Source organism: Babesia bovis, chromosome 2 (genome assembly GCF_000165395.2).
Source record: "Babesia bovis T2Bo chromosome 2, whole genome shotgun sequence".
NCBI lineage: Eukaryota > Apicomplexa > Aconoidasida > Piroplasmida > Babesiidae > Babesia > Babesia bovis.
The window spans coordinates 671,271-693,057 of NC_010574.1; the positions used below are offsets into that span (position 1 = coordinate 671,271).

The 21,787-nt window shown below is 41.1% G+C and overlaps 13 protein-coding genes across 13 annotated transcripts; 6 read left to right on the top strand and 7 right to left on the bottom strand.

Annotated features, from left to right (window-relative positions):
- The first annotated feature begins 4 nt into the window (after window positions 1-4).
- On the top strand, window positions 5-832 carry BBOV_II002850 (diadenosine tetraphosphate (Ap4a) hydrolase family member protein). The gene is made up of 4 exons (XM_001609758.2): window positions 5-276; window positions 435-541; window positions 578-687; window positions 723-832. The coding sequence occupies exons 1-4, from the start codon at window positions 147-149 to the stop codon at window positions 820-822; spliced, it is 447 nt and encodes a 148-aa protein (XP_001609808.1). The 5' UTR covers window positions 5-146; the 3' UTR covers window positions 823-832.
- Window positions 833-848: 16 nt separating this feature from the next.
- Window positions 849-1,334, bottom strand: BBOV_II002860 (putative u6 snRNA-associated sm-like protein Lsm2). The gene is made up of 3 exons (XM_001609759.2): window positions 1,294-1,334; window positions 1,038-1,202; window positions 849-1,000 (listed from the first exon to the last, which is right to left on the bottom strand). Exons 1-3 carry the CDS (start codon window positions 1,294-1,296, stop codon window positions 869-871), a joined length of 300 nt encoding a protein of 99 aa, XP_001609809.1. The 5' UTR covers window positions 1,297-1,334; the 3' UTR covers window positions 849-868.
- Window positions 1,335-1,861: 527 nt separating this feature from the next.
- Window positions 1,862-3,664, top strand: BBOV_II002870 (Thrombospondin-Related Anonymous Protein 4 (TRAP4)). Its single transcript, XM_001609760.2, has one exon. The coding sequence runs from the start codon at window positions 1,959-1,961 to the stop codon at window positions 3,597-3,599; it is 1,641 nt and encodes a 546-aa protein (XP_001609810.1). The 5' UTR covers window positions 1,862-1,958; the 3' UTR covers window positions 3,600-3,664.
- Window positions 3,665-4,728: 1,064 nt separating this feature from the next.
- Window positions 4,729-6,711, bottom strand: BBOV_II002880 (uncharacterized protein). Its single transcript, XM_001609761.1, has one exon. It carries the CDS (start codon window positions 6,523-6,525, stop codon window positions 4,801-4,803), a length of 1,725 nt encoding a protein of 574 aa, XP_001609811.1. The 5' UTR covers window positions 6,526-6,711; the 3' UTR covers window positions 4,729-4,800.
- Window positions 6,712-8,351: 1,640 nt separating this feature from the next.
- Window positions 8,352-11,560, bottom strand: BBOV_II002890 (Thrombospondin-Related Anonymous Protein 2 (TRAP2)). The gene has a single exon (XM_001609762.2). The coding sequence runs from the start codon at window positions 11,479-11,481 to the stop codon at window positions 8,398-8,400; it is 3,084 nt and encodes a 1,027-aa protein (XP_001609812.1). The 5' UTR covers window positions 11,482-11,560; the 3' UTR covers window positions 8,352-8,397.
- A 555-nt stretch (window positions 11,561-12,115) lies between these two features.
- On the top strand, window positions 12,116-12,631 carry BBOV_II002900 (putative u6 snRNA-associated sm-like protein Lsm2). The gene is made up of 3 exons (XM_001609763.2): window positions 12,116-12,156; window positions 12,248-12,412; window positions 12,450-12,631. The coding sequence occupies exons 1-3, from the start codon at window positions 12,154-12,156 to the stop codon at window positions 12,579-12,581; spliced, it is 300 nt and encodes a 99-aa protein (XP_001609813.1). The 5' UTR covers window positions 12,116-12,153; the 3' UTR covers window positions 12,582-12,631.
- Window positions 12,626-13,444, bottom strand: BBOV_II002910 (diadenosine tetraphosphate (Ap4a) hydrolase family member protein). The gene is made up of 4 exons (XM_001609764.2): window positions 13,174-13,444; window positions 12,909-13,015; window positions 12,763-12,872; window positions 12,626-12,727 (listed from the first exon to the last, which is right to left on the bottom strand). Exons 1-4 carry the CDS (start codon window positions 13,301-13,303, stop codon window positions 12,628-12,630), a joined length of 447 nt encoding a protein of 148 aa, XP_001609814.1. The 5' UTR covers window positions 13,304-13,444; the 3' UTR covers window positions 12,626-12,627.
- A 496-nt stretch (window positions 13,445-13,940) lies between these two features.
- Window positions 13,941-14,559, top strand: BBOV_II002920 (Iron-binding zinc finger CDGSH type family protein). The gene is made up of 4 exons (XM_051767541.1): window positions 13,941-14,024; window positions 14,059-14,160; window positions 14,197-14,362; window positions 14,397-14,559. Exons 1-4 carry the CDS (start codon window positions 13,956-13,958, stop codon window positions 14,450-14,452), a joined length of 393 nt encoding a protein of 130 aa, XP_051623140.1. The 5' UTR covers window positions 13,941-13,955; the 3' UTR covers window positions 14,453-14,559.
- Window positions 14,543-16,212, bottom strand: BBOV_II002930 (DHHC zinc finger domain containing protein). Its single transcript, XM_001609766.2, has one exon. It carries the CDS (start codon window positions 15,703-15,705, stop codon window positions 14,581-14,583), a length of 1,125 nt encoding a protein of 374 aa, XP_001609816.1. The 5' UTR covers window positions 15,706-16,212; the 3' UTR covers window positions 14,543-14,580.
- Window positions 16,213-16,773: 561 nt separating this feature from the next.
- Window positions 16,774-17,695, top strand: BBOV_II002940 (uncharacterized protein). The gene is made up of 7 exons (XM_001609767.2): window positions 16,774-16,934; window positions 16,971-17,078; window positions 17,117-17,209; window positions 17,249-17,345; window positions 17,382-17,461; window positions 17,499-17,594; window positions 17,632-17,695. The coding sequence occupies exons 1-7, from the start codon at window positions 16,779-16,781 to the stop codon at window positions 17,674-17,676; spliced, it is 675 nt and encodes a 224-aa protein (XP_001609817.1). The 5' UTR covers window positions 16,774-16,778; the 3' UTR covers window positions 17,677-17,695.
- BBOV_II002945 (uncharacterized protein) lies at window positions 17,676-18,397 on the top strand (the record flags this gene model as incomplete). Its single annotated transcript, XM_051767370.1, has 1 exon — window positions 17,676-18,397. One exon carries the CDS (start codon window positions 17,676-17,678, stop codon window positions 18,387-18,389), a length of 714 nt encoding a protein of 237 aa, XP_051623811.1. The 3' UTR covers window positions 18,390-18,397.
- BBOV_II002950 (26 proteasome complex subunit family protein) lies at window positions 18,288-18,734 on the bottom strand. The gene is made up of 3 exons (XM_001609768.2): window positions 18,620-18,734; window positions 18,523-18,585; window positions 18,288-18,486 (listed from the first exon to the last, which is right to left on the bottom strand). The coding sequence occupies exons 1-3, from the start codon at window positions 18,729-18,731 to the stop codon at window positions 18,404-18,406; spliced, it is 258 nt and encodes an 85-aa protein (XP_001609818.1). The 5' UTR covers window positions 18,732-18,734; the 3' UTR covers window positions 18,288-18,403.
- A 51-nt stretch (window positions 18,735-18,785) lies between these two features.
- BBOV_II002960 (Adaptin N terminal region family protein) lies at window positions 18,786-21,628 on the bottom strand. The gene has a single exon (XM_001609769.2). The coding sequence runs from the start codon at window positions 21,593-21,595 to the stop codon at window positions 18,824-18,826; it is 2,772 nt and encodes a 923-aa protein (XP_001609819.1). The 5' UTR covers window positions 21,596-21,628; the 3' UTR covers window positions 18,786-18,823.
- Between the last annotated feature and the right edge of the window lie 159 nt (window positions 21,629-21,787).

Consider the following 21,787-nt stretch of genomic DNA (forward strand, 5'->3'; position numbering starts at 1 on the left):
TGTCGTCACATGAAATCGACTCTAGACAAGGCGCATTAATGTCCTTATTTCAGTGATACTCAGTATAGCGTGGAAGACTTGCTATAGAAGGATATCTATATTGACCATACCTACGGATAGACACTGGTATAAACAACAACGAGCCCATGGCGGACAACGGCGGTATCGTGAAGGCCGCGGGCATCATAGTATACATCGTGGACGCACTTTTGGGTGCCCCCAAGTTCCTACTTCTCAAAGCATCCAACAAACCATTCCACTGGACGCCCCCAAAGGGTGAGTTGATTTATACCTTAGGTGTACCTCTTGGGTATACCAAAACATGGAGCCTTACGAGCCTAGTCTATGCCGTGGTGTTGTTTGGCTAAGACCCATGGGTCATAGTGATATGCTGCTGGTGCCCACGTAGGCAACCGAGCTCATAAGTGCTGTAGGTAGACTGGATCCCGGGGAATCCTTCATGGAAGCGGCGTACCGGGAGACCTGGGAGGAGTCCGGATTACAGAAGGATTTGATTGAAATGGACACTTCATTCCAGGAGGTTGGTTGGAATAAATGACACATGGACGCCGCCCAGGTCCTGAGGTACAAGGCCAACGGGAAGGACAAGGAATGTGTCTACTACCTCGGCAAACTGACCGGCGCTGATCCAAAAATCACTATATCGCATGAACACACGGACTATGCGTAGGTAACCATGTATCAACAACATATGTGCCCAGGTGGGTCCCTGCCAAGAATATCGGCGACTACTGCGACAAAGAATCGCTTTGCGAGATGATAGCCAAGGCTGATCTCCACATACGTAATCGACTGCAGTAAAATGCAGACACTGAGTTCAATTCCATATTAATCCGTGCGTACATGATTACTTGTCTACGTTAGACTTCATGGCCTCGCGGCGACACAGCTCCTGGAGCTCCTCAGTGTTGACGTCGGAGCTATTGAGGTAGACGTAACGCACCACTGAACCTCTCACAAAGCAATTCACAACCGACAGCTGATACGTAGTGGTAACTCGGTAGTAGTCAACATACCAGGTGAGGGTAACGTTCGGTGTCACTGGCCGTCACATTGCTCAGCTTGAAGTTGAGGTACTGGTCCACAGCATGAAGACGGCCAGTCAGCTGTAGATCGTTCTTTAACTCAACCGTCACACTAGCGCCCTTCTCCGCAAGCGATTGGAAGAAGTTGAAGAATAACTGAGACAACGTTAAGCAAGGACTATTAGGGCAGTGCCATACACATTGGCACAATATGGCACTTCCGGACAAAACAGAACCCAAAACTCACCATCTCGTGGTATCTACGTTCTTCTATAGGGTAAACATGGTTAAATGTATAATGTGACCCTGGTGGGCTATGTTGTGTGGGTCAGTTGCGTGATACTATGTGACCTATTCTATATATAAGATGTAGCGCTGATGTGTGTACTCGGACTCTGACACTGGAGTATAGGCTACCAGAACTGGGCGCAACTCCCTAATGGAGTGCCCCTCCAAGGAAGCCAAAGAACAATGGAGTACAACGCTCAAAACCGCAGTGAATGTTAGCTACAATATGTACATATTATCATGGAGTATATAATCCTAATAAAGGCCATTATATCGTCAATGTGGTCTACCAGTGGACGTCGCTTGTGGAGGCCAGGGTACATCAAATCCCTGAGAACACCTATCGTCTGCTGTTACCATGGTAATGGGTTACTATAAAAGCAAATTTATTTTTATACGTCGTAATGATGCTATAAAATTGGTTAGTGCTTGCACCGTCCTGGTCCCGCGATTTGGATACCGCTGTGCTACGCTTTGCACGGAATCACGACGTCGTGCATAACGCTGTGCTTATGACTTCGTACACATTTAACGACCTTGACTAGCCGTTGGTTTATATACATCGGCGTTAGGGTCATTCTTACACATATTGTACTGTGGAATCATACACATTCTACACGTGTCATGATGGTGAAGTTCCACACATTATCGGTTGCAGCCATCCTGGCGATTGCTTCATCCAATACTATTTTTGCTACATTTAGATCAAATGGAAAAACCTTCGGAGATGAATCTGTTAGCCTTCTAGAACATGAAAGTACCAGTTTGTCTCGTGGTCCTAGACCAACCGAAGATCAAATCAGTCAGTTACCAAAAAATGTTTTCTTTCTATTGGATAACAGCATTGATATGTCTATTGAAACTGGAGAAGAGAATCGTCATTTCCTCTCCGAGTTTTTTAAATTGTTAAAAAAATATGAAGGAATAAATGTTTCACTAATAAGGTACAATAGTGAAGAACCGTTAGGTTCGACGAAAGCATTAACCAACGGGGAGTTGAAAAAACTATCCGATAATATTCCTACTAAAATGCCTTTTGACATTGGCGTTGTTCCTACCGGTATAGGAGCTGCCCTCAAACAGATAAAAACATTATACCCTGGTCACGAAAATTTCCTTGTTGGAAACACCATTACTGAATTGGAATATGCGAAAGCATTGGGTAAGGATATTGTTGTAATCGTGTTTACTACTGGCCACGTCATTGATCCACATTTAGCATATGATGAGGCATTTGATGCCCGCCGTAATGGTGTAAGATTTTACGTTATTAATAGGGGTGGAAAGGCCGAAAACTATTGGACTCAGCTATTGGGATGCCACTACAATACTTGTTTGAGTTATATTCGGGCCAAAATAACAAGGCCTTCACTATATCTCGATGTTTTGGTGAACAGGGTTGTGTCTAAACGCGCGAAAGATGCCGTTTGTTTGGAAGTGTGGACGGATTATAAACCTAACACTGAAAAATCGGATGTGAGGATTATGACTTCTACGTTGAAATTATACAAAACCCTTCTTACTGGGAGCTTTGGTGAGAGAAACATCAAAGGTCTCACATGTGATGAGCAGCTAAAGGATATGCAGAAAAGACAAATATTTTGCTACTCAAATAAGTGTGCTCCCACGATCTATTCAAGATCTTATGTTGACTTAGCTATTCAACGTCTTAATGCAAAAGATTTTAAAGAGGTACTAGATGAGTCATCTTACAGATCACGCCGTTTGCAATCAGTGGAGAAACATAATGAGCAACAAACAGGTTCTCAAGAAACGCTTTCTGGAAGCGCCCGTGTAGAAACAAGCTTAGAAAGCTCAGTACCTTCATCCTATGTGGCAGAATTGGGAGAAAGTGATACAGAAACATACAAACAGTTGGAGTACATAGATAAAAATGGTGTCACTATCTTCGACAATGAGCCCACTGTTGTTGTCGATACTCCTGAGTACGTACAAAAGGTGCATGAAAGAGAAATGAAGTCTGGTGAAGAAGCCATCCATCTTCCCAACTCTGGCACTCACCATCCACCTCATCACAGAAAGGGAGCCAACGGATCCGGTAAAAAGACCACGATCGTCGTTGGTATTATATGCCTTGTAGTAATATGCGCCGTCATAGCCGGCGCCTACCTATCGCTTTCACAGCAAGAGTCTGTGGAACTCACCTCTGAAGAGGGTGACTTCTTGAACGACACTACGGGCGGTCAACCTGAAGTACTCGAAACACAACAAGTTGTGGATGCAGAGAACAAAACATGGTTGTAAGACACAAAACGAGTTGTCACAGCCAACATATACAAATGCAGTTTAAATTAAGTCACTAGTCACCTCGGTCTTCTCAGCTAGTAGAAACGGTGTTACCATTTCTCACTTTAATGTACATGATTGCTATTTTATCCCTCAGTATTGATCCACCATGATGTGGCGTATACCATAGTGCTTTACTTGTCAATTGCCATGTCTACCAGTTTATTCTATTGGGGAGGTCTATTCACGTTTTACCGTAGTATAGAATTCTTACACGACAGTCGTTATTGGTTTCATCCAATTGCGAATAAACATTACAGTAGACCCATGATTGATGGAGGTTTGCCTCATATATGTCAAATTGACTAATATAATAATTGTCCAAGTATGTTATCATACCTATCTCCGCTATTTTTTTCTTGAATTAATGATTAGAAGGCCGCCCTCGTGAAACGGATTCTATATTTTTTATAATATTTGCAAAATCTCTGATAAGTATTATCATTGATTTAACTTTACGTTTATTGATCTCTATGTATTGAAAGTATAGTCAAGTTGCATTATGTCGTTGTAACATATTTACTGGTAGTCGTAATGTTGCTGCGTATCCATGATCTCCATTACACCATAACGCATTGAAATATATAGCTAGCCTATATATCAGTACGCAGTAGTTACATTTCCAAATTTAAGGTCATAAATAGTGCACAATTCATGGTTTTTATTTCTGTTCATACCTGGATGTTTTCATGAACTAATACGAAGCCATTTTTCGTCCCACTATTGCCTATACGTCGGATATATATTCATGAGTATCACAATATAGACTGGTAGTCTTTCCGATCGTCCATTATGTAAACATCAACATTGCGTTATAATTAGGCTAAACGGGACAGTATCATATTACATGCAAATAGAGTCATACTAATAACTATAGAAATTAGACGTAATCATCCCTGAAACAGTGGAATTGAGGGATTTTTAAAATAAATTTTCACACGGGCGGGTATAAGCATTCATATGGAATCCAACATATCTACTACAGAGATGGGAATTTAGTTAGTAAATTCCTATCAAGCGTATCAAATACCCATATCCACTCTAATACAATAGAATAATAGCAATATTTCCATTTAGATGGATGCTTAATCAAATGAGGTTCTTTAAATTACATTTTTGTTAAAGTTTTAATTTTTAAAATTTAACTGTGATCTGAATCTTAGTCTAGCATCTGTATTTTATTCAAGGACCTTACAATGTGGTTCTTGGTTTCATAGTAATTTCTCAACCATGGTTCACTTTCTTTTCTGCTTGCAGGTCGAGGGCCGCACAACCCATTCATAACGACAAGTGATAGGTAGTCAGCAAAAATCTGAGTAAAGACCTCCCATTCGTAGCCAAATATCTTTCCAGACTCAATGGATGACAGTTCTACGGCAAGGTCCTCGGGCAAAGCAAATTTGCATGAGTCATTCAGTACCTTAACTATGTTCTCAGATACGGCAAAAAATGGGTGCTTTGGATCGTAGTTGGTAACATAGCCCAAAATGGTTGACAGGCGCTTTTGGACAACCGGCATATCAATATCAACATTCTCGTGCCATAGCCTGTTAGTTGATGGGCCTGTCACTACAGGTAACTCCTTAAGTGGTGTTTGATTTGTACTGGTAGTTTGAAGGACGACCACTTCTTCACCTTTGCGACCACCGTAACAAGGTCTGGATGCGGGTTTCTCAGCAGGTTTCTCAGCAGGTTTCTCAGCAGGTTTCTCAGCAGGTTTCTCAGCAGGAGTCTCAGCGGGAGTCTCAGCGGGAGTCTCAGCGGGAGTCTCAGCGGGAGTCTCAGCGGGAGTCTCAGCGGGAGTCTCAGCAGGAGTCTCAGCAGGAGTCTCAGCGGGAGTCTCAGCGGGAGTCTCAGCGGGAGTCTCAGCAGGAGTCTCAGCAGGAGTCTCAGCAGGAGTCTCAGCAGGTTCCTCAACAACTGGTTCCTCAACAACTGGTTCCTCAACAATGGGTTCCCTATCCTCTTCATCTGAATCCGATTCTGAAGAAGACGATGATGAAGAAGAAGAGGAGGAGGAGGAGTCAGGTTTGTTTTCTTCCTCTGGATTAATAACAACTTCTTCCTCACACTCTTCGGGAGCAGTTACGGTGACATCAGATGGTTCTTCAGCAACTGGCTGCTCAGGGATGGTGGGAATGGCGGGCTGAGTTACATTAACGCATGAATCTTTGTCCAAATTTTCAATACCATTCAAAGAGAGTAATACATGCTTCTTAATCTGACTAAAAGCTTTGCAACGAACACCCATATGTTCTGACATAGGGCTGTAACCTAGTAGTACATCAGCAACAAAGTCAGCAAAGAAGGTGGAGAACGCATCCTTAAACTGCCTTGATTCGTCTGTCTTCATCGCTTTAGCATCGAATTGGCAAAGTTGTTGAGCCAGTGCCTTGGGAAGTTCAATAGTATGTTGTTTATTAAGCGCCTTCACGATGTTCTCAGACACAGCAAACATAGGCGATTCAGGGGTGTGGTCTGTAATATGTTGCAAGATAGTCGCTAGACGTCTATTGGCACGTTGCATGTCAACATCTACATCCTTAACTCTAAGGTTCATACACTTCTTTGGACCAAGCTTCATAAATATATCACCCAATGATGTCTTTTCAGTGCTTTCAGTTTTATCCATGTCAGAAAAACCATTGTACTTCTTATAGTCATCATAGACAATATCGGCCTCATTCCATTCAGGGTCAACATCATATTCACCTTTTGTGAACCACCAGCCATTAACACTGCCAGGCTTAACCACCTGAGATACCTCAGCTTCGTTAGCCCAAACGTTACCACTGAAGGCACTAAGTACAACAACGGAAGCCAACATCAATTTGGCAACCTTGCCGAGGCCAAAGCCCGATTTGCAAACCAAGTGGCCAGACATCTTGTATCTAGATACCAACGATCAATACAATAAATAAATAGCAGACTCAAAAAGTCAGTTAGTATCAACCTTCCTATATAAATGCAGAAGGATGGCAACAATGTCAAAAGTGTCTACGTGATGCTATTCACAGATCGCTTTTCTATATTACCCAGCAGAATATACAAAACGACCCCTGAGCAGATAGATGTAGGACGTAAATAGGTAACGGAAGATAATGAACAGAGAGTATACAGGATGTAGGGTGTCATACATAGCCACTGGTCCCCAGGATAGTCATGCTAGACACATGGGAAAATGTAAAATGTGCATGTTATTCTTAAATGTTTAGTAAGTTGTAAAATTTCGACATGTGGTTTATTTTTAACTTGTGTTCGTGATTGTGCAATCTAGTTTAGACAAACTAATATAGACGACTTGATATTATGGACTAGACAAGGTGGGTGGCCTTAAACTAAATTAATTCTGTTTATGTACCATCATGATTTGCGTTTTAAAATAATTATTTACACTAATGTATTTTTGACATGTTTTTCTAATTTTATATTTGAATAAATAATTTGGAATGCGCTGAAAATATCTTCTTGTACGTACTTCATTAAAATAATATACGATACCTATTTACAATATTATGATTTTAAAAGCACTGAATATATTTTTACTCTACCTATCTCCGCTATTTTTTTCTTGAATTAATGATTAGAAGGCCGCCCTCGTGAAACGGATTCTATATTTTTTATAATATTTGCAAAATCTCTGATAAGTATTATCATTGATTTAACTTTACGTTTATTGATCTCTATGTATTGAAAGTATAGTCAAGTTGCATTATGTCGTTGTAACATATTTACTGGTAGTCGTAATGTTGCTGCGTATCCATGATCTCCATTACACCATAACGCATTGAAATATATAGCTAGCCTATATATCAGTACGCAGTAGTTACATTTCCAAATTTAAGGTCATAAATAGTGCACAATTCATGGTTTTTATTTCTGTTCATACCTGGATGTTTTCATGAACTAATACGAAGCCATTTTTCGTCCCACTATTGCCTATACGTCGGATATATATTCATGAGTATCACAATATAGACTGGTAGTCTTTCCGATCGTCCATTATGTAAACATCAACATTGCGTTATAATTAGGCTAAACGGGACAGTATCATATTACATGCAAATAGAGTCATACTAATAACTATAGAAATTAGACGTAATCATCCCTGAAACAGTGGAATTGAGGGATTTTTAAAATAAATTTTCACACGGGCGGGTATAAGCATTCATATGGAATCCAACATATCTACTACAGAGATGGGAATTTAGTTAGTAAATTCCTATCAAGCGTATCAAATACCCATATCCACTCTAATACAATAGAATAATAGCAATATTTCCATTTAGATGGATGCTTAATCAAATGAGGTTCTTTAAATTACATTTTTGTTAAAGTTTTAATTTTTAAAATTTAACTGTGATCTGAATCTTAGTCTAGCATCTGTATTTTATTCAAGGACCTTACAATGTGGTTCTTGGTTTCATAGTAATTTCTCAACCATGGTTCACTTTCTTTTCTGCTTGCAGGTCGAGGGCCGCACAACCCATTCATAACGACAAGTGATAGGTAGTCAGCAGAAATCTGAGTAAACAACACCCTAATAGAATATAGTGGCAGGCATGGCAATTGACAAGTCATGCACTCTGATATGCGCCGCATCATGGTGGATCAATACTGAGGGATAAAATAGCAATCATGTACATTAAAGTGAGAAATGGTAACACCGTTTCTACTAGCTGAGAAGACCTAGGTGACTAGTGACTTAATTTAAACTGCATTTGTATATGTTGGCTGTGACAACTCGTTTCGTGTCTTACAACCATGTTTTGTTCTCTGCATCCACAACTTGTTGTGTTTCGAGTACTTCAGGTTGACCGCCCGTAGTGTCGTTCAAGAAGGTATTTTCATCGATATCTGATTGTTCACGCGTTGCTCTATTTAGTCGTATGTATCCACGAGCTATAAGTATTCCAATGATTACAGCAATTGCAGCACCTATGAATACTTTTACGTTTTTCTTTGATGCAGGTGGTTCGTTTGTGGGTTCCTTGTTCTTTGTAACGTTGTTTGCATTGTTGTTTAGGTATTGGGTAGGTTTGGGCATGGTTCCCGATATATATGGGACATCCCTATTACTTTCCACCTTCGGGATTTCCGATGAGATCGTACTTTCGTTTTTAACTGGAGAGTCTCTTTCACTCTCTACTACATTTTGAGTTTGAGTCTCATGGCTATTATCATTGGTATCAATTGCCTGACTTTCCGGTTGCGAGATATCATTGCCTGTAGTCTCCTTTTCTGTGGTACTTGGTTCTTTTGAAGCCTTCTTCTGTTCTACTCCTTCATCACGCAGCTGGTTTGTAGCAGATAATGTGTCACTTCCTTCCGATGCTTTCCCATTCAATTCGGTATTAACACCAGTTTCTGTCTCTGATCCCCTAGCACTATCATGTTTTGAAGGCTGGGAATACTCATGACTTTGCGAATCTGAGTTAGAAACACCCTCTTCCTCACGCCTTGGCGTATGTTGCTGTTCAGATCCATTAATGTTTCCTTCTTCAACAGGGGGTGTAGCAGGCATTTCCTTGATATCTGCAGAAACGGCCGGCATTGGTACGGCATCCGAAGCACTGTCTAATGGTACATTGGTGCCAGGCTTGCAAGGACTAATGTTGCAAAGAGCCTTCTTTTCCTTGACATTACGCAACTGTTCTTCACATGTATTCCCCATGGATCCATATTCATCACTATGGGTGAGCACGGTTGTGAAGTCCTTCAAAACGGCCGTCATGACACCTGCGCCACATGGCTTGCTACAAGACGAATATTGTGTCCAATTTTCGAGGCACACAGCATCTTTGGGAGGTTCGGCACATATGCGTTTGACAGCTGGATCAATTTGACCCATGACACTCCAATGTAACTTTTGCAAATAAGTTGGGCATTTATAATGGTAGCGACAACCTATCACATCTCCCCAAAAGATGTTCAATGTGGAGTCTAAATCGACTACATAGAAAGTAACACCATTACGACGTGCGTCAAATGCTTCTTTTAAGGCTGCATCATAGTCCGCAACGTTACCATTAGTAAGTATGAAGACGACAGTATCCTTTCCTGCGGCATTTGCGTATGCCAATTTAGTCTCCTTATCATTAAGCAGATACTTCTCTCCATTGGGGTAAATGTGTTCTCTCATGTATTTGAGCGCACTTCCCAAATATGCCTGCGGCTCCTTGGCGGAATTTTCAAACATCTCGTCAATTTTCGTCGATATGTATCTTATATTGTCCCAGTTAAGCACCACTTTGTCCAACAAAGTTTTCTGCTCATTTGAGAATCGCACCAACGACAGAGTGTTAGTAGCGTTGGCAGAAGATAGTGTATAAGCCAGTAGTTTGACATAAGCATGAAGATCAGACCAATCTTGAGGTGAATATCCGGTAGTATTTTCCAGCGCTATTACATAATCCTTACCCCTGGCCTTACATTTTGGTAGATAATGATTTGGATAGCCTGCGTATTGTAGCATCAGGTCAAGACCTTTATCACCGTCATACAATTGAGGAATATGTTTATGCCTCTGGGCGTCAACATTGTCGCCTTTCCTAAGTTTTTCTAAATCTTCTCGAGACTTTTGAACGGGTTCAGATATGGTAGGGGGTTGAACCTTAGGTTTATACCATTCCGATTCAACCTTTACCTTGGAAAGTTCACGATCGTCCTGCGTTAATATAAACTCATCATCATCATCAGCTCCGTTGGAAGATTGCAATTGGAGGAATGTTGGATGATTTCTTGGCACCAAACGCCCGGCTTCTCCACGTCTCATACGGTGTTGTGATCCCTTCGCGTTGCTAAAATTACCACGATTCGAACCACATGATTGCATGTTGCACATTAAATGCTTGGTTTTCACACCACTAAATTGTTCATCACATGTACGACCAAAGAAACCGTTATCTCTGCTCGGTGACACTACAGTTCTATATTGGAGTAATTGAGAGGTCATCATTCCTGTACCGCAAGGCTTGCTGCATGATGAATATGGAGACCATTCTTCAAAACAGACAGCATCCCTTGTGTGATCCGTTCCTATGCGTTTTACTATGTTTCTTACCTTATTAAGAGCGTCGGCTGTATATGTGGCGACATAATTCGGACAATGGTAGTTATGACGGCAGCCTACCAACTGGGACAAACAACTATCTGATTTAACTCCTGCATTAATAACGTAAAATCTTACACCATTACGACGTGCTTCAAATGCTTCTTTCAAAGCTGAATCCTGGTCACCTACATAACCCGCTGTGAAAATGAAAACCACGGTGTTTTTACCCAGTGTGTTTCCAAAAGCCAGTTCAGTGGTTGTATCATTTAGAATATATGAATTGCCATTGTCGTAAAGATGTTCACGTAGGAATTTCAAGGCAGCTCCAAGATTAGCGTGAATGTTTCTATGTTTTCGTTCAAACATCTTATCAATTTTGAAGTTTATATGCCTAATCGTCTCCTTGTTTATTTTCCTTTTCGTTAGCCATTTGGTTGTGATTCCAGAAAAGTCTACCAAGGAAATGCGATTATTACCATTTAGGGCGGCAATTGAGTTTGTCACTTCATTAACAAACTCATGAATCGCGTTATTGCCATTTTTGCTACGAAGATTCGATCCACTTTGAGCTAAAATGATGAAGTGAGTAGCATCGGTAGCACGTGCAGTGGAATCGGGTTGTGCTTTTTTGGCACTTCCGACTAGTCCGGTTAATTTGCTAAGGAAACTAATGGGAACATCTAACAATGATGAATTATGATTATTTTCATATTGAGCATGAGACAGAGAAAACTTGGTTCCAACAAGTCCCAATATTGCCCATAAAGACAACGCATGGAATTTCATTTTCGATATAGACTTATGTGCGATCCCACAAACAGAGCTTCATAGGTAACCAACCAAGGCTTATTTTTTCAAAACAAGTAGAAAAAATACGAAAGCAACACGCATGTATTGGAATCTGTGTTAATCATGGCGTTATGCACGACGTCGTGATTCCGTGCAAAGCGTAGCACAGCGGTATCCAAATCGCGGGACCAGAACAAAGCAAGCACTAACCAATTTTACAGCATCATTACAATATCTACAATTAAATTTGCATTTATAGTAACCCATTACCATCGTAACACCGGACGATAGGTGTTCTCAGGGATTTGATGTACCCTGGCCTCCACAAGCGACGTCCACTGGTAGACCACATTGACGATATAATGGCCTTTGTTAGGATTACGAACTCCATGACAATATGTTCATATTGTAGCTAACATTCACTGCGGTTTTGAGCGTTGTACTCCATTGTTCTTTGGCTTCCTCGGAGCGGCACTCCATTAGGGAGTCGCGCCCAGTTCTGGTAGCCTATACTCCAGTGTCAGAGTCCGAGTACACACATCAGTGCTACATCTTATATATAGAATAGGTCACATAGTATCACGCAACTGACCCACACAACATAGCCCACCAGGGTCACATTATACATTTAACCATGTTTACCCTATAGAAGAACGTAGATACCACGAGATGGTGAGTTTTGGGACCTTCCTTATCCGGAAGTGCCATATTGTGCCAATGTGTATGGCACTGCCCTAATAGTCCTTGCTTAACGTTGTCTCAGTTATTCTTCAACTTCTTCCAATCGCTTGCGGAGAAGGGCGCGAGTGTAACGGTTGAGTTAAAGAACGATCTACAGCTGACTGGCCGTCTTCATGCTGTGGACCAGTACCTCAACTTCAAGCTGAGCAATGTGACGGCCAGTGACACCGAGCGTTACCCTCACCTGGTATGTTGACCACTACCGAGTTACCACTACGTATCAGCTGTCGGTTGTGAATTGCTTTGTGAGAGGCTCAGTGGTGCGTTACGTCTACCTCAATAGCTCCGACGTCAACACTGAGGAGCTCCAGGAGCTGTGTCGCCGCGAGGCCATGAAGTCTAACGTAGACAAGTAATCATGTACGCACGGATTAATATGGAATTGAACTCAGTGTCTGCATTTTACTGCAGTTGATTACGTATGTGGAGATCAGCCTTGGCTATCATCTCGCAAAGCGATTCTTTGTCGCAGTAGTCGCCGATATTCTTGGCAGGGACCCACCTGGGCACATATGTTGTTGATACATGGTTACCTACGCATAGTCCGTGTGTTCATGCGATATAGTGATTTTTGGATCAGCGCCGGTCAGTTTGCCGAGGTAGTAGACACATTCCTTGTCCTTCCCGTTGGCCTTGTACCTCAGGACCTGGGCAGCGTCCATGTGTCATTTATTCCAACCAACCTCCTGGAATGAAGTGTCCATTTCAATCAAATCCTTCTGTAATCCGGACTCCTCCCAGGTCTCCCGGTACGCCGCTTCCATGAAGGATTCCCCGGGATCCAGTCTACCTACAGCACTTATGAGCTCGGTTGCCTACGTGGGCACCAGCAGCATATCACTATGACCCATGGGTCTTAGCCAAACAACACCACGGCATAGACTAGGCTCGTAAGGCTCCATGTTTTGGTATACCCAAGAGGTACACCTAAGGTATAAATCAACTCACCCTTTGGGGGCGTCCAGTGGAATGGTTTGTTGGATGCTTTGAGAAGTAGGAACTTGGGGGCACCCAAAAGTGCGTCCACGATGTATACTATGATGCCCGCGGCCTTCACGATACCGCCGTTGTCCGCCATGGGCTCGTTGTTGTTTATACCAGTGTCTATCCGTAGGTATGGTCAATATAGATATCCTTCTATAGCAAGTCTTCCACGCTATACTAAGTAACACTGAAATAAGGGCATTAATGCGCCTTGTCTAGAGTCGATTTCATGTGACGACAGTTATAACAGTATGGCAAGTGTGTATTGGTACCAGCCAATATAGTGTGTCTCGTTGTTTCAGTGGGTCAACCAAATTAATGTGTACACTTATACACTGGGTGTAATATCGCAGCGGCAAAGATGGATGGAAGTCAGGAGCTATTTGATAGCAACTGGGATACTAGGGATAGTTTGTCTTACTTTACGACAATTCAACTTGTCTATAAGCCATTATTTTATATATTCTATTACAAATGCCGCTAGATTAAGTGGATCGCATTTGTTTGACGTTTTTCATATTTAGTTATACCGTATATATTGTCCAACCAATAAAAAAATTGTATAGTTTTATATCAACACATTTAGATGTTACTTATTCGCTAATTTTTAAAATAGAAAAAACCTTTACTACCTCATTTTTTTTGTAAATATTGACGGTAATTTGTTGTTGGGATTTGGGTGTAAACTGTTGTCTATATTGCATCATATCTTCAGATATTTATTTATCATATGTAGATTTATAAAGATGTCTGATCCATTTGATTGTTATGACAAATTGGATTTCAATACCAGGAAACTTCCTCTATACTCTCATGTGTGTTTTTATGGATATAGTTTAATTTCTGCAGGTAATTAGGCGCTTCCCTAAAGCAAATGAACCTGAAACTGTGGTTAGGCTTTGTCGTTGCTGGCAATCGCATAAATTTCCATATTGTGACGACACTCATAGGGTAGATGTTTGAACAAAGTTATACTAATATGTGCAGTTACTAGTGGAGGCAGGTGATGATGTGGGCCCTTTCGTTGCACGTTTGCGTTCTGACAACACAGGAAAAAAGCGTTTTGTTAAGTTACGTCAAATGGAACATGTACCTCGAGCGTTGTCTTCGTCAGTGTTGCAACTAGTTGCTTCACCTGGTTCGGCGGTATTGGGTATGTGTTAATTTAATATTAACTTAAAGTTCAGTATCTGTTGGGGCTATCGTCATTGGTTCAGCGTGGACGTTCAGTGGTCATTTTTGACAAGTTATATGATCATATTGAACACAAGGATCTGTTGATCTCTGCCGAAAGTATACAATACTGTCTCAAGTTGCTGATATGTTTCGTCATTTAATTTTCCCACGGCCATTTACATGAACTAAATCGCATTAATACGAGGCTTGAGAAGTTATATTTTCAACATTTCCGTTTTGTTCTCCGTTAGCAGTTTCCATACCTTCAATATCCTCGGGCGTATTTTCCGTTTTATCCCAATCTTGATTGGTTACATGATCAAACCCCAAGTCCTTATTTGATTCAAATTGTTGAATGCTGGCGTAGGTTGCTTTGTAATTTACGGGGAAACTTCTTCCTGGATCATATATGGGCATTGCCACTGTTTTCGCATCGCACAAGGATTTCATCTTTGCGTGTACTAACAATGCGTCCTTTAGATTTATGAGTATACCTCTGTCCCATGGGTTATAATCTGCATATAGTGATTTCAACTGCTCGTTTGTTGTCTTGTTGACGCATATGAGGTATGTGTGATATATGAGAAGTCCAGCAACAAACCATCCGGACAAAACAACATATGCGAGCAGGAGAGCGCTAAGTATGATGTAATTGCGTCCAATTCTGTTGACACTCATTATTGTGATACGCGCTATAGCCAGGGAGAATATAAGGAGTCCTTCTATGAAGGTGAAAAATAGGAACCCGTAGAAGGCCTTGTGATTTTTACCTCCGATACAATTTCCCAACCATTTACAATGATGATCAAATTTGTGCACACATACATCGCATACGCTACAGTGTACACTCCGAGGTGGTCGGTATATGTTGCAGGTATGGCAGTACTTTATTCTGAGGAATTTTCCTGCGATGGTTACTTCGATACATGAAGGCACATGCGTGTACTTACGCCGCATTCTTATGGCATCGAAGGCTTCGTATGTATCATGGAGTCTGGGAATTATCCCAGGTTCTGCGTATGATACTACATGGTAGGTTCCTAATCCGAGTGCTGCGATAAAAATTGTGATAATTGTTATTGTTGGCCCGGATAGTGTATGGTACCACCCTATGGATGTTGATATATAGGCTACTATTGGTATATATAACAAGATTGCGCTCACCACTTTGATGAATTGTTCATCTTCTATGATTTGTTCTACTGTGGTCTTTACATTTTCCCACACATTCGTTTGGGATCCTATTTGCGATCCCCTTTCTTGGTCGACATAGTTACTGTTGACTGATGGAGCATCTGTAGGAACAGCAGGTGTCTCCATATCTGTTATGTGTATGTTCTTTTGAGTAGTCTGTTTAGTTATTGGCGTAGCTTACATATGAAGTTGGACATCTAGGCTCTAATAGTTTCCTAATGTAAAGAATATCGTCTTATATGGTGTCTTCCATGACTATAATCCTCATACACAAATCGGTCTTCAGCATTTTGGTTGTCTCCTATTTTTCTAGTTGTGTATGTTGAAAAGGCTGATGCAATCGGTTTTTACACATTCCGTCAATTTATGAATCAGCATGTTTTTTAGTCTCATAAAATGCTTTTGACCACCATTTCAATATAACTTCTGTTCATAGAGGTGTGTTAACGTGGCGTTGAGTTGGATACCTTTTTTGTGGTCGCCGTCGTAAATTTGATGATGTCTCGGGTTAATTTAATAGTTACTTCTAGTTACGGGCAGTCTTTCTTTTGCAAATTGATATAGTTATCATTGATAAAATTTCTATAAGTGAATTTGTTTGTCGTTTTATGTGATAGATAGTACATGTAACATGTCTGGATCCGTGGTACGTTGTAAAACCACGCTTTTTCCTGTTAGCTGCATTTTATGCAATTATGTCGTAATATATAGACTGATGTGTTCCGGGTAAACTACATTATATAACATTTTCTGACATTAAATTCATTTACACATTAATGTTAACCAAGCAATGTTTCTTCCATTGAATATAAGTTTTCTCATGTGCTGAATGTAGAATTCTAATAATATATAACCGATATATACAATAAATCATAGAATCCAATTGATTAAATCATTTTTATTCCATGTAGTGATGTAAATTGTAGTGTGTAGCCATATTGGTTAGGAGCTCCATAATAATGGCTGCTTTTTACTTGTGACATATAAGTAATTTGCACTATATGCTACATATTGTAAATTATTTTACCTAGAGTGTCAACTGGCTTCGACACTATAATTTCCAGTACCAATATCTTAATTTTTGTTAGGAGCAATAGAATACTATTGTATGGTAGCATAAATACAACATTTTTTAAACGCGTAATTAATATTATTAAACATACAAAACATTAAAATAGGGAATTCAGAAATGATTCAGGATGCCGCGCATGAGCGGCATCAACTCCAGGGCTCTGGAGGCCAAACAGCGCAAAAAGGAGCAGCAAGCGGCTTTAGAACGGCAAAAAGAGGCTGAAGCATTGGATCGTTATTGGGAAGATAATGATAAACTTGTTCAGGCCAAACAGGAGCGAAAGGTATTTTGTTTTATTGGACCCTCAAAATTGTTACAGCTTGAGGCACAACGCCGACAGCAAGAGAAGTTACAGCGCAAGCAGGAACTACGTCAGCTGGTTGAGAAAGAGGAGGCCGAGTTGGTATCGAACAAAAAGTGCATTAAGGTATGTCATTTACGTAATAGTGATCCATATTTATGCAGGGTGCTGCTGTCCCCAAAATGACTCGAGCAGAAATTTTACGAATGCAAGCGTTACAAGCTGAAGCTCGGGCCAAGGAGGCTGCTAGTAACGCTGTACGTCTATGGTCAATGATAATTAATACCTCTATACAGGATAATGCTTATTGTGATGTCACTCGTGCAAATATAAACCACATCAATTTGCAAGAACGTCAAATGCTTGAGGAGCACGATATAGATTTAGTAAAGGGTGCGTTGTGTTCATATTTGTTCTTATAAAAATCAGCTTCCGGTTTGGATGAGGTATTGGAGGCTCTATCTATTGGTCCTAGGAAGGACGTAAACGCTGAAAAGCGTATGAAGGCTGTATGTTATTCTGTCATATGTATATCATGTGCATTAGGCTTACGATGCGTTTTCAGAGGCTAAGATGGCAGAGCTCAAGGAGGAGTATCCTAATTTAAAATATTCTCAGTACAAGGATATGATATTCAAGGCCGTACGTTTCTTTTTATATATCATTCAAAGTATTTCAGTGGAAGAAATCGCCTGCGAATCCTATGGTTGCGCCTAATCTGTGATGTTGCTTGTGTTTTGTGGCGATGTGTACTGTTTTAACTATATGCGGTGGTTCATTCTGCTGTTCATCGTATATCATCTGCGCCATGCGCGGAATCATTACACATTTGCTATAATATTATATATCAAATATGAACGAATCGATATGTATACTTCCCCTAGTTATCGGGGAGCCAAGCGTCGACAGGAGTCTTCCTTGTTAGGCAGAGCAGTCAATGCGCTTACGGGCTCTTGCGTATCCATTACCTTATCTAACGGCAGTAATATATCAGGGTATGTGCTGGAATACAAGAAGCAGCTCCAGACATATAATATATACGAATCTTTGCTTGAGCTACGCAGGCTAGAGGCTGCGGACTCTACATTCGTGTTACCTGATGACATATCGCATATGTATGATCGTTTTAAAAACACGCTATCTGGATGTATGCCACGTAGTCATATGGGTCGCCATATGAAGTCGCACGTTGTACTGGCAGATGCGACGATATGTTATTCTGGACGTAGTTTTGTGGCCAGCAAGGTGGAAATAAGCGAGGAATGTATAAGCACAGTTGTACCATCTAACATTCCCCGTGACGAAAATAAGCATTATCGCAATGTGCATTCGGCTGATCAACTTAAGCGTCTGATATTACAGGAGCCGAGTGACCGTATAAAGAATGCTGCTTTCTTACGTTGTAGTCGTATAGGTCAGCATAATTCAAAACACTAATGTTTTAGATTATGTTATTCTATTGTTTTTCTGTAGTTTTCCAGTTCTTGGAGTATCCTTTTGACGAAATCACTGTCGACGTCAACATCGTCCCACCCTGTAGAATAGTATATTTCAAGAAATGGTCTCTTACCGGCTGATTCCCAATCACTATTCCAATTTAAAATTTCGGGATCGTCAACTGTAGCCACGGTGTCTAGATATGTTATATTTTTGTTATGTTGTCTAACCTATTTCATCAAATTCTTCGAGTTCGTTATCAGGTTCGATGAATACTTCCATATCTTTGTCCATGTCGACATCTTGCTCGACGCTTACGGTTTGCTTTTCGTCGTTTTCCATTTTGTATATACAAAATAGCGCCAGTAGCTCGAGAGTTGTGTGTGGCTATATATCGGTTATAGTGTTAGTATAACATCATTATATTATTATATTCATTCTAATAAAGCAAACACGATCTTTGGAAGGTCATCAACTTCCGTTTTGATCTGCAGTCTGAGTATACAACCTTTTCTCAGGTTAGGTTGTGCTATTGCTTGTGTGTCGCCCTGTGCGATTGTAGCTTTTGCGAGGAAGTTATATTTGTTCAGCAGTTTTCCTGCGACATTGAGTGTAGCGATTCTGTCTATATTCCCTTTAGGCTGCATCACTAGGCTATTACCAAAGAATTTGCGCATCCATTCCACTGCTTCCTGTAAGTCTTTGAATTGCAGACCAAATGTGGCGGATTCTTCTGTTTTATCTATCCTGTTCCACGATTCGTCGAAATCGGTTTCCGGTATTGACCATTCGGAGCAGTAAATTCCTATTCCTAGGTGTAGGTCATTTGCGCTGTAACTATCCCGATAGCTCCTGGAGCTACCAGTTCTGCACTTCACGTCGAATGTGAAATCCACTTTGACCATGCCCATTAGAAGGCCCAGATGTGGTAGTTCATCTTGGTTATGAGACGTGAGTACCACGTAAGCGCTTTTTTCTTCAGATAGGCTTAAGCTTGGTATGGGTACAGCATCTTTTATGTTCCATTTTCCTGCATTGTGGCACGTCGAGTAGTCCAATGATACGGCGACATTTTCCAGTACCTGGTCAGGCAATGTGTTTCCGATAATAAATTCCAAAACCAGTGCTTCCTGGCTGGCGTGGACAATTGCTTCTACGCTATAATCTTCCTCTTCATCGGTTAGGTGTACGTTTGATGAAGTTATCAGTGTAACGTTATCCGGCACCATTTGCAATATTTCTGGTGGTAGAACTGTCAGATTGGGTTTTACAGTTGCTTCTTGTCCGATGACATCTACATGTGACAGTACATCTGCCTCTGGTTTGTACTCTCCATATGCTTGGGTCGTCTGTGTTCCTTCATCCATATTACCAGCCACTGCCGCTTGCTGCATCATTTCGTCTATTTGGTCGTATCCATTATTATTTTCTATACATTCTTGCAGGCACCTGGAGAGGGCGTCCATGTTAAATGTTTCTGTGACGTCGTACACAACATCGGCGAGTTGTTTGAATGTATTTGAGTTTTTCACTTTGGTTTCAAATTCCTTGAAATCCACGGTGGATGCCATTGGTAGATTGTTTATCTCTACTCTTTCATCTACTAGCATGAGTGCGTAGGTGAGGTTAACCCTTTCTCTGAGTTCTTCTTCAGGGTCCTTTAATGTTGGCAACAACAATACTGAGACTGACGATTTAAGTGATGGGCATTCGTGCACTATATTATCCAATGCTTCTATCCCCGCTGCTCTAACGGTTGCATTTTCCAAGAGTAGCCTGTTATATATATACCTCACATATTCTTCTGGTGTTTGTGATTTGGGTACTGTTTCTCCCAGGAACTTGAGTACCTTTGCATTTAAATCGGGGTATCCGCAATCTTCTATGTAATCACATAGGTTTTTAAGTCCCTGGGCTTGAGCTTCGGGTATTCGTTCCACAATGTGCATGGTGGCGTCAATCATCTCGCTTTTGAAGCTTCTGGAGGCTTTAACCCGTAGATTGTTAGCGAAGAACTTGAGGACAATTGGGTGTTTATCTGGGAATGACACGCACAATCCTTTGAGTGCCTTGGCAACTGCTCTTTTAAAATCTCCAGAGAGTGAATTAGCCTGTTGCAGCAGCCGTTCTATAGTTTCTGCCCCTCCTGTTTGTAGCAATGTTAGCAGTGCCATTGACGATAGGTCCTTATTCTTCCGTTTTAACATTTCTTCTATTTTCCCATTCAACACGCTTATCATGAGTGGCAATGTTTGCGCTATTTGGTATACCTGTCTCATTGCCGCATACACAATGGTGTGGTCCTTTGACGACAGCATTGTTTGCAACATCGTTATTACATCTCTCATGTCAAATACAAATCCCTTCATCCCGCCATTGCGTTTGTAGTGGTTTAGTGCCAGTGTCACAATGGCCTTGAGTGCCTCTAGCCTTACAGCATCGTTGGAGTGCTTTAATCCGGCATTTACGATTTCCACGCATTCCGATTCCATGATATGGAAATTAGCAGCTACGAATCTGATTATGAAGCATTCTGTGTGTTGTCCCATTCCACTTTTGCTGACGTTTGTCACTAGCTTCCTGAGTGACTGCTTGTCGTTAAGTCTCACTAGACACATCATCAACGTTCCGTGAAATTGCACCATTTTGTTGGTATTATTCAGGCATGTAGAAGCCTCGCTTACCCATCGTCTTACTGCTTGTGGCATTTGTGTGAAGATGCGTATGCAACACAGTAGCGCTGACGAGCATACGTATTGGTCATTGTCTACTAATGACGACTTTATATATCTTTCTACTTGTGATGCAACATTGCTTTTGACTACTAGACACATTGCTCTGATGGCATTGGCGCGATATATATGGTTTGATGAGTTGACATCCTTGGTCAGCGAGCTGGTTACTATGAATATTTCAGTTTCACTAGCTTTTATTGACTTGATTAACAGATACACCAATCTCCTTAAGCGTTCGTCATTCGACTCAAATAACCTTGTGGCTCCAAAGAAGACTTCTGTACTTTCTACTTCTGTGAGTGTTTCCTTTCCTTTTGTGATAAGGTACAGTATTTTCGTGATTGCCGCTATACATTTTTTTGAGTTGATTGGCACCTTAGAGAATACTTTAGCTTCTTGCAGTACGGCGTTTTTATCATAGGCGATCGCAGGCATAGCCTGGTCGGTTTTGGCATGGGCGTCTGCTCCCATTTTATATATGTTTTTCTTATTCCTTCGGCAGTCTGTTTTTAACTGCCTACTCTATGTTTTATAATGCTGTTTGCGAGTTGTTCTCGCGGCATCAGCCTGTATTTGAATGGTGTGTTGCTGTGCTTGTGTCGCTTAACTCTCACCCCCTGTAGATCGTTTGCGCCCTATTGTGGAAGTGTGTCACTTAGTTCA